We start from the raw sequence: 10,451 nt of genomic DNA, 5'->3' as shown, positions 1-10,451 counted from the left end.
TGCCATGCGGTGCCGGGTCCCAAGGCTTTGGGCCATCCTCTGCTGCCTTCCCAGGCTGCAAGCAGGGAACTCGGTGGATAGTGGAACAGCCAGTACATGAACCTGTGCCCATAAGGGACGCAGGCACTTGCACGTGGAGGATTAGCCTGTTGAGACATTGCACCAGCCCCAGGGATGCAGTTCTCTAACCTGTAACTTTTCACTCAACAGTGTTTGTTCCAGTGCTGGGTGCTGGGTACTTCATCTGATCAAGACCAATGGGGGGCGCCAGACTCCTACACCAGAGCCCCTCATTGGAGATGTGGACCTCACCATAGCTCTGTAAGTGTTCCATGTGGAGGCAGATTGGGTGTGTTTAAAGCTCCAGGCTTGGATAAGAGCCAGGTATTTTCAGGCTGTGTCATGGGGCCGAAGTAGCAGGTGCTGGCTGGCCAGGTGCGGGTCTTACGCCTCGCCATGGAACCCTCCTGAGGCCTGGAACAGAGGGTCCAGAGAGAAGTGCTGTTGAGGGAGAATGCTGCCAGGCTGCTGGGAGCACTGAGTAATCTTAAAGGTGCAGGTAGGCTTTTGGGGGGTGAAGACAGGTGGGATAGGTGTGGCCTCCTCACCCTGGTGTAATTGTAAGTGGTCAAGATCAATTTCCCCAACTTCCTGATTCTTTCTTGCCACCCCCAGAAGAGCTCTTTATGAACATGGAATGTAGCGTTCACTTCCTTCTCAAGGCTTAATGGTGTTTACATTCTCACTCTTTACTAACTGGCTTGATGACATGATCTGGTTTGGGAAGAAAGACGGGTACTTACCCTCAGGAGGCTGGGATGTGTCCGCCCGACCCTGGCTCTGGCTGGTGGCTCACGCCTGTGTCCGCCCGACCCTGCCCTGTGGCTCACGCCTGTGTCCGCCCGACCCTGCCCTGTGGCTCACACCTGTGTCCGCCTAATCCTGCCTCGACTCTGCCCCGTGGCTCACACCCGTGTCCGCCCCAACCCTGCCCCGTGGCTCACGCCTGTGTCTGCCCGACCCTGCCCTGTGGCTCACGCCTGTGTCCACCTTGACCCTGCCCCGTGGCTCGCACCTGTGTCCGCCTGACCCTGCCCTGTGGTTCACACCTGTGTCCGCCCAACCCTGCCTCGACCCTGCCCCATGGCTCACACCCGTGTCCGCCCAACCCTGCCCTGTGGCTCATGCCCGTGTCTGCCCTGACCCTGCCCTGTGGCTCACACCTTTGTCCGCCCGACCCTGCCCTGTGGCTCACACCTGTGTCTGCCCGACCCTGCCCTGCCCCTGCCCCGTGGCTCACACCTGTATCCACCCGACCCTGCCCCGTGGCTCGCACCTGTGTCCGCCCGACCCTGCCCCGTGGCTCACACCCGTGTCCGCCCCAACCCTGCCCTGTGGCTCATGCCCGTGTCTGCCCTGACCCTGCCCTGTGGCTCACACCTGTGTCCGCCCGACCCTGCCCCGTGGCTCATGCCTGTGTCTGCCCGACCCTGCCCCGTGGCTCACGCCTGTGGCCAACACGTGGCTCACACCCGTGTCCGCCTGACCCTGACTGTGGCTGGTGGCTCACACTTGTGTCCGCCCGACCCTGGCTGTGGCTGGTGGCTCACACCTGTGTCCGCCCGACCCTGCCCTGTGGCTCACGGCTGCCCTTGGCTATGTTCTGCTTCCTCCGTAGGCACTGGCCCCCAGCCTCCCACATCCGCTGTGGCTCCACAGGAGGAAATGATTGTGCCGGCGTCTTGCCTCAGGTTGGTTTCGGAAGCTGGCCTTCACAGGTTTCCTTCTGGCGGAGGCCAGGAAAGCATCTCTTTGTGAAGGGCCTCTGACTTGGCAACAAAGAAAGCAAAAATGACGACCTCATCCATTAGACGGCAGATGAAAAACATTGTGAACAATTACTCCGAGGCTGAGATCAAAGTCCGGGAAGCCACCTCCAATGACCCGTGGGGCCCGTCCAGTTCTCTGATGACCGAGATCGCGGACCTTACCTACAACGTGGTGGCCTTCTCGGAGATCATGAGCATGGTGTGGAAGCGACTTAACGACCATGGCAAGAACTGGCGGCACGTGTACAAGGCACTGACGCTGCTGGATTACCTCATTAAGACGGGCTCCGAGCGGGTGGCCCAGCAGTGCCGCGAGAACATCTTTGCCATCCAGACCCTCAAGGACTTCCAGTACGCCGACCGTGATGGCAAGGACCAGGGCGTCAACGTGCGGGAGAAGTCAAAACAGCTGGTGGCCCTCCTCAAGGATGAGGAGCGGCTAAAGGCGGAGAGGGCCCAGGCCCTCAAAACCAAAGAGCGCATGGCTCAGGTGGCCACTGGCATGGGCAGTAACCAGATCACCTTTGGCCGTGGCTCCAGCCAGCCCAACCTGTCCACCAGCTACTCAGAGCAGGAATATGGCAAAGCCGGGGGCTCGCCGGCCTCCTATCATGGCTGTGAGTAACCCCACTGTTCCCAGCCCTTGCCTGCTCAAGTGCTGTGGGAAGATACGGCAGGGCGACAGGTAGGGCGGGTGCCCCGGGGCGGGGGGTGCCACGGAGGTTCAGCTGTGTTTTGGATCTGGATTGAGTTACAGGTACAGAAGGGCTTTCCAGGGCCTGCTGTCCCTTGGCTGCTGTGATTCAGGGCTCTCAATCTGTGTGTCTGACCAGGGCCAGCCGCTGGCTCCATGAGGCCTCACAGAAGGTGGGCCCTGGCAGGTGTTGCCTGCTTCCGCCTCAGGGAAGGTCTGGCAGTGGAGGGATTGTCCTGCCGCACAGACAATGGGGAGCTGGCTGTCCCCGGGCAGCCAGGAGGAAACAAATGCTCTCTCTTGATAATCTTGCTGCTTTAATCTGGTATTAAATGTTTTGCTGGTGACTGAGCTGCAGGTCTCTAGGGCAGCTCAGTGCATTATTCTACTTGAGCGTCACAGAGGGGAGAGATCGGGTGTCTGTCTCAGTTTTTAAAGAGTGAGAATGCAAAAAAGACCTGTACGCATTGTTAGCGCCAGTGGGGCCTGCTGTTCTAATGAGCACGTGAGGATTCTTGGGGATTCGGTTGCATGGCTGGGTGAGGCTGGTCTGCTCTGGTTTTGCATGTTGGATTACTTTGGGTCTTTGCCCAACATTCAGAAGCAGTTCCGGGGAGCAGAAGTGGAGATCTGGGCATAAGATGCCAGTCTCCACGCACCATCTTTTGAGCCATCTTTGGTGTTCTGTGGGTCCACCTGGAAGGGTCCCAGAAATGGTGTTGTGTGGCCGGGTGGAGCCTCAGGAGGCTGCGTGGAATGGGGGATGCAGAAATCGAGTCTTGTGCTGCAGAAACCCAAGTGCAGATCCCAGACTTGGTCCCTTTTTGGATGCAGGGACGCCTTGTCAGCAGAACTGGACCCTCTTTTTCTGTTTTTGAAAGGAAGTTGTTTGTAGTTTGGCAAGCCCCTGCTGAGCCTGGCGTGGCCAGTGGTTGTGTTAGCAGAGCACTTATGTTTCCTAGTTTGGCAGGTTTCAGTTTGACTCTACCATCACCACCAGCGTTTTGAGAGCTGTGTCAGCTGGGAGGTTTGCACACCCGGTCAGACTTCCTGTATCTAGGAATGCTAAGTGACTGTCAGCCAGGAGCAAGTTGGTGTTTTTCTGTCCTGTTGCTGGGTTGTCCTTTGCTTAAGCAAAGGCTGTGAGCTTCGCGACACTGCTGAAAACAATTTTAAGCCTCATCTCCAGAAGTCTCCCTCAGGGTTAAGTTGCACCGGAAACTAGGGAGACTGTTTTCTTTCTGCCCAGGGCCATCTTGACCACTTCCAGAGAGACTAACTCTGGCCTGTGCCTCAAGGGTGGAGTTGTTGTGATGTCCAGCGAGGGCAGCAGCTCTGCTCTTGTCACATTTTTATTCCCAAGCATCTAGGAGTGGAAATGTCCTGTCTCATGCAGGATGGTGGGGCGCTTCCGGGTGTGGGTGCTGGCACAGGAGCCTGCTTGTTAGTCCTCCCTCCAGGCACAGGGCCCCCAGGCTTCCGCTGGGCCGAGTGATGAGCTGCAGCCACAGCTCGGATTTTCTTTTTCTGCTTCCCTTGGCCCTTGAGCCTGTACTGCATGTCCAGGGTCAGAGTGTGGCCAGCAGGCTCCGCAGCTCAGCCTGTATCCTCGCAGGGCCGCTGCACACCCTCTAATGGCGTGTCTCTCTCTGTGTGTGTATGTGTGTGTGTCCCTGCCCAACAGCACCCGAGGCCTCGCTGTGCCCCCAGCACCGCACAGGGGCCCCGCTGGGTCAGAGCGAGGAGCTGCAGCTGCTGAGCCAGCGCCACCCTTTCCTGCCGCACCTGGGGCTGGCCTCCCGCCCAAGTGGCGACTGGTCCCAGCCCTGCCTCACTTGTGACCGCGCAGCCCGAGGTGGGACGGCGGTTTGCTTTCTTCCTTCCTAGAATATATGGGGCAGCTTGCTGGTGGGGGGTGCTCGCTGCTTGCTGTGCCAGCACAGCCAACTCTCTCCCTGCCTCCTGCTGGGCCTGGTATCCTCTTTCCCTGAGATACCCACGGCCAGGCGATGCTACCACACAGCATCGCGGGTCAGCTGTTCACGCTCTGCTGGCGAGGTGCAGGCACCCCCAGCTCTGACACATGGGAGGGGGCGCTGCTCCCCACAGGCCCCCACCCCCCATGCTGGTGCATCATACCACTAGGTTTGTGGACGTGGAAATGCGTGATTCAGACCTCACAATGCTGAGCAAATGCAGGATCCTCAGTGGACAGGCACTGGAAGCCATCACCCTTAACACACTCCTGGATGCCATGCTGAGCAAAAAATGGGGTGGTTTTTGTTTCCCGATTCACTTTTGTCTTTCCTGAAGTCCTCATTTCCATGGTGAACAAGAGAGTTGGCTGTGCTGTCAGCGCGAGGGCACGTGTTTGAAGGTTCCTAATTGAATGGGTGACTGAAAATGCAGCTCCTTTTTGGATAATGTAGCCTGGTCAGAGCCTCCAGCTCTCACAGATTCAACTGGGAACAGATTTTTGCTATTGGCTGTCACTGACCAAAAAATGCCCTCCTCGGTCTAGTCTCCCTGGGACCCTGTGGGGCTGCAGCTCCGGAGGAGGCTGAGCCCTTGCCCTTTCATGCCAGGAGGGGCTGGAGGGCTGCATGCCACTCGCTGATAGGGCGGCTAGCCCCTACTCAGCCCTAGAAACCGTTCCTGCTCATTCATACCTCATTAATATTGGAGCTTGTTTGACTAGGGTATTCGCGCCGTTGCTATATTTAGCTCTGGGCTAGTTTCTTTATGCTCCTGTCTTCCCCTTACGGTTTATACAGGGTTCTGGTGGCTTCCAGGCTGACATTTGAGTGCCGAGGAGGCGGCCCAGCCTGGTGCTGCACAGCTGTAAGGGATGGGAACAGTCACAGCATGCAGTGAAGGGCTGCCTGGGAGCCCTGCTGCTATGCGCCCCACCTCCCCATCTCTCTGGCCTTGTATTTGGGCTGTGTCCAGCAGGTTTCCACAGAGCTCCTTGAAGTGCCAACCTTCCGGTGCTGCTCCTGGAGGGACTGGGGAGGGCTCTGCTGAGCCTTGGGGTCCAGCTGGCCTCCCTGAGGCATTTGTATATTATTAAATCAGATCTGTGCCCTCACCATGCTGGCCTGCCTCCACCCCCTTGGCCTGAGTTTCCTCTCTACTCCTTCCCCCTCTCCAATCTGACAAGTCATTTAAGCTTCAGATTTTTCCTTTTAGCGTGGATAGAAATTAAAGATAAAAATGAGTGTGTGTTTTCTTTGACTACTTCCTGTGTGAGTTTTTGGCCAACAAGTGTTAACACGGAGTTAAGCTTCATCCTGTAACTTTGTGCCTCTCCACACCTCACACCCATCGTCTCATCACAGGCCACACGCTCAGTAGACGGTGAGCATGGGGCCTTCCAGGCCTCTCCTCTGTGAAATGGGGAGACCAGGAAGGGTTTTGCTTTTGGGGGCTGATGGAGCGGGACCTTTCCCCTGTTTCTTGTTGTTCTGTCTTGGGGCCTCACCAGGTGGTAGGAGGTAGATGCTTAGGTACATGCTTATGGATCTGGGTGCACCTTGGACTCCAGCAGTGGGGCTCACTCAGAACATGGCCTCGTGACATCAGGCTTGCTTGCGCCTCAGTTTGCTGCCAGCCTCCTTGCTGGTGCCTGTGCTGTCAGCCTGCCATCCCCGTCTCCCCCTTGCCCCCATCCTGATCAGAATAAAGGATCTCAGCCCTGGGGTCCAGAGTGTCCCTTAGATGCCAGGCTCTCTGCAGGTCCATCCCAGAGCCTTACCTGGGTAGGCAGAGCTGTTCCTGGCGACCTCAGCCACACTCTGCCAGCTCTGTGTCCCACTTCTCAGGCTATGTTAACCTTATGTCCCCGCAGGTAGAGTCAGGTGTCTGCCTGAGGGCATCCCTCTGACCTCCCCTCTGCAGCCTGTCGTCCCATCTGTGTTCTGGGTTCCCACAGCCCCTGTAGCATAGCAGTCACTATGTTGAGTGACAGGCCAGGCACTGTGCTAAATGCAGATCAGACCCCATGCCCTGTGTAGATCAGGAACTAATGGGAGGAAAAATGCAATGTAAATAAATTACACAGCCTGCTAGGTGGGGAGGACTCTGGGAACAGCACAACAAAATAACTGGCCAAGTGGTTTTATGGGAAGCACAGGGCTGGTTTACAATATTAAATATGCAAAGCTTGAAAGAGGAGGCAGGGCAAGCTGCCTGGAAGTCTGGAAGCACCTTCTGGGCAGAGAGGGCAGAGTGCAGAGGGCCAGAGGTGGAAGCCAGCCGGGATTTGAGACTCAGCAGTGAGGCTGCTACGAGTGAGGGAGGTGGCAGGTGGGGTCAGGGTGGAGAGGACAGAGGACCTGGAGGAGTGGGTGAGCATGGGGCCTTACAAGCCTTTCTGCTATGAGACTGGGGGACTGTGTTTGCTCTGGGAAGGGATCTGAGAATTGGGAAGATTCACAGGACCCCTCTGGCCGGGAAGGAATTAGGGCAGTCGCTGCACCACTTCAGTGGGAGAGATTGGAGCCTCCAGCTAGACGTGCCCCAGAGCTCTGGACGTGGCTGAGCTTTGCGTTTTTATTAAAGCAGGACCAGGAACCTTGCTTGGAGGGGGTGGACAGTGGTGGCAGGAACAGTCTATGACTGGGCTATACATTAGTTAGGACAGCTGAGGGTCAGCAGGTTTGCGTGTGTGAGAGGCAGATTGTCCACACAGTGGACAGTGGAGATGCTAGGAAATTCCAAGGGTCACAAGTTAGGGAGAGAAGTCCAGGCCAGAGATTCTGCTTGCTAGTTACTGGTGCCTGAACAGGCCTCTGTCCTGGCTTGCACAGCCGCTGTCCTCCCTGATCAAGGCTTGAAGCCATGACTTACTGTGTTGGTGGCCCTCCCAGAATCTGAGCACGTGGTGAATCTGTGGGACTGTGTCTGTCAGCTACAGAAGGTGCACAGCCCTCTCAGAGCAGGCCTCTCAGATTTGCATGAGATCCCATATGATGGCACAGCCAGTGGGGACGTGCACCCAGGTATAAACGGTCTACCTGTTACCTTGCTCAGGGCTCTTCCCTCTCTCTGAGCAGGACAGATCATGACATTCAGCAGACAGGGAGAAATTGTGGAAGTTCCGTTTTGTTTGTTTTAAAGCTGTATGTATGTATGTATTCGGAAAGTAGAGTTATGGAGAGAAAGGGAGAAACAGAGATCTTCCATTCATTGGATCTCTGCCCAGATGGCTGTAATAGCCAGGAATGGACCAAGCCAAATCCAGGGGCCTAGAACTACTTCCAGGTCTCCCACATGGTAGCAGGGGCACAAGCACTTGGGCCATCTTCCACTGCTTTCCCAGGCTATGGTAGGGAACTGGTTTGGAAGAGGAGCAGCTTGGTAACTGACACTCATGTGGGGTACTGGTGGTACATGTGCCAGCAGCTTTACGTGGTAGGCCACAGTGCTGTCCTCATCGCAGAAGTTCTTGAGGTGGCAGGAACCAGCATCAAAGGCAGCAGGTTGAGCCACCTGCTCTCCAGCACTCCAGTTTGGAGCATCAGTCCTGCCAGCTCTACTTCTGATTTAGCTTCCTGCTAGTGTGTCTGGGGAGCAGGTAATGGCCTAAGTACTTGGCCTCTGCCACTCAGGTGGCATACCCAGATGGGCCTCCTCTCCCCTAGCTTCTGTTGGGCCTAATCATGGCTTTTGTGGCCAGTTAGAAAGTGACCAGAAGATGAAAGTGTGCGTGCTCTCGCCCTCTCTCTCACTTTCATCTTCTCCCTCTGTTTCTTATTTCTGTGCTTTCAATAAATAGTGTATGAATCAGTAAATCGTCCTTGGAGAAGGGGGAGGCAGGTGATGTGAGAATCATTCCCACTAAATCGAGACTAGGGAAGAGAGCACAGCTGCTGGCCCTGACTGTGGAGGCTTGAGGCCACGTCTCCCTCCCTGTCTCTTGTGCTGGGGTGTCTTCTGTCCAGGGCTGGTGAGGAGGGCAGCAAGACCCGGCTTAGCCTTCTTGGCACCCCTTGCACAGCTCCCTGAATCCCAGTCTCTGACAAACCATGAACAAGTCCCAGGGCACCTGGTGCCTTGAATTTCTGAGTGGGAGTTAAGCTGCCAGAGTTGTAGATTGATTGACTTGTTTGTTTTCTTGTTTACTTTTTCAATCTGTGACTCTTCTACTTATATAATTGAAAAAGCAGAATGCCAGAGAGCCACTGGTTTTCTCCAAACGCGCACAACAGGACTAGGCCTGGCCAAAGCCAGGAGTCAGGAACTTGAGATCCGTGTCTTCCACTTAAGTGGTGGGAACCCAGGTACTTGGCCCACCATCTCTGCCTCACAGCAATGTTGGCGGGAAGCTGGACCAGGAGTGTAGGCTAGATATGACTCAACCAGCACTCGTGTGTGCCTTGAGGTGCTGTTGCCTACTGCACCACAGTGCCTGCTGCCTACCCCAGCATTACTTATCTTAAAGGACAAAGAACCTTCATTGCCCATTGATTCATTCAGGTGAATCCTACATGAAGTCCCAGTGGTGGACTTGGCCGTGAGTGGACTTCAGCCAGGTCTCCTCTGATGGCTCCTCATGTCTTGGCAGCTCCTTGGCCCAAGGAGGGCTTGTGCTGTCGTCCAGCGCAGAGTGGCTGGCTGTGGTACTAGGTCACATCTGTGCTGAGGGCACTGTCAGACGTTGCCTAGGCCCCTGGCACTTTGAGTTTGTTTGCCTGTGCCTTCCGCCAGCCCCAGCCGTGATTTACCTTGTGGTCACTGGAGGCCATGCCCGTTTAGTACACTTGGTCTTGCTTCACTCAAGAGGATTCCAGCACCATCGGATTAAACAGATACCAGAAGGAAGGAGGGCAAGAGGAACATCAGGGTGAGAAAACAAGGCAGAGCCAAGGTCAAGGACGAGACACATGGACATGTGCACATAAGAAATGTTTTAATTAGGGGGCTGCCATTGTGGTGTAGCACGTAAAACCGCCATCCGAAATGCCAGCATCCTGTTTGGGCGCCAGTTCAAGTAGTGACTGCTCTGTTTCCAGTCTAGCTGCCAGGGAAAAGCAGTGGAAGACGGCCCAAGTGTTTGGGCTACTGCCAACCATGTGGGAGACCAAATGAAGCTCCTGGCTCAGTTCTAATTGTTGTGGCTATCTGGAGAGTGAACCCACAGATGAAAGATTTCTCTTTGTGTCTTCCCATCTCTTTCAAATATGTTTAAGTAAGTATTAAGAAGAAGAACTAGGCACCAGAGAAAAGGAGTCCTCCACAGACCTAATTTTGATAACCCGAGGATGTGGGAAATTGTTCAGAAAAGAAAATGCAAGGCGTGGGTGTTGAAAACCTAGTAGTCAGTACGGCTGTGTCTTCAGATCAGAGTGCCTGGCTTTGGTGCCTGATTGGCTCCCGGCTGCAGCCTCCAGCCAGTGCTGGCTGAAATAATGGGGTTTCTAGCACTCCATGTGTGAGACCTAGCTGCTGCCTGTTGCCCTGGACCTGGCCCTAGCCGTTATGTGCACTGGGGAGTGAACTAGCGGATCAGAGCGCTCTCTTTGACTCTCACATGTGAACAAAACAAACCCAAACACAAGCAGAGCATTTGCTCCAGAAGTGTCCCTAGGTGAGTGGAGATGCCCTGAGAGGTGGGAGGTGGGGGTGCACAGAGTGCTAAGGTCAGAGTGGCACCATCAGGGAACTTGGGGATGAGAAGCAGTTGGCAGCCACTAGCCAGGTATTTCCGGGGGTCAGGACTGCCCTAGCCCTCGAGGCCTGCTACCTGACCTTGGTGTCAGACCAGGAGTCTTGGTGGGCAGTGGGAATCGGGTGACACATTACTTTGGGATATGAGTGTGTTCCTTGAGTCCATGCAGTCAGTCCTGGTGGCCGAGGCGGGGAGGGCTGGTGGCACTGGCCTGCTCTGAAGAGAGCGCATCTCTTGGAGGGGGGAACAGCATCACTGG

General features: G+C 55.6%; 1 protein-coding gene across 4 annotated transcripts in view; it reads left to right on the top strand.

The window, feature by feature from the left end:
• Positions 1-219: 219 nt before the first annotated feature.
• EPN2 (epsin 2) overlaps positions 220-10,451 on the top strand; it is a 35,459-nt gene continuing 25,227 nt past the window's right edge. For 2 of the 4 annotated variants that reach the window (XM_058676336.1, XM_004599636.4), the window contains exons 1-3: positions 220-321; positions 1,679-2,446; positions 4,208-4,378. In XM_058676336.1, the coding sequence (XP_058532319.1) occupies positions 1,852-2,446; positions 4,208-4,378 (766 nt within the window). In that variant the 5' untranslated portion in view covers positions 220-321; positions 1,679-1,851. The remainder of the gene's footprint in view (positions 322-1,678; positions 2,447-4,207; positions 4,379-10,451) is intronic. The other 2 variants (XM_058676338.1, XM_004599638.4) reach the window with 2 other exon arrangements.

This window comes from Ochotona princeps, chromosome 17, assembly GCF_030435755.1.
Source record: "Ochotona princeps isolate mOchPri1 chromosome 17, mOchPri1.hap1, whole genome shotgun sequence".
NCBI lineage: Eukaryota > Metazoa > Chordata > Mammalia > Lagomorpha > Ochotonidae > Ochotona > Ochotona princeps.
Note: the sequence above shows the minus strand (reverse complement) of the source record. Positions and strands in the feature narration are given on the sequence as shown.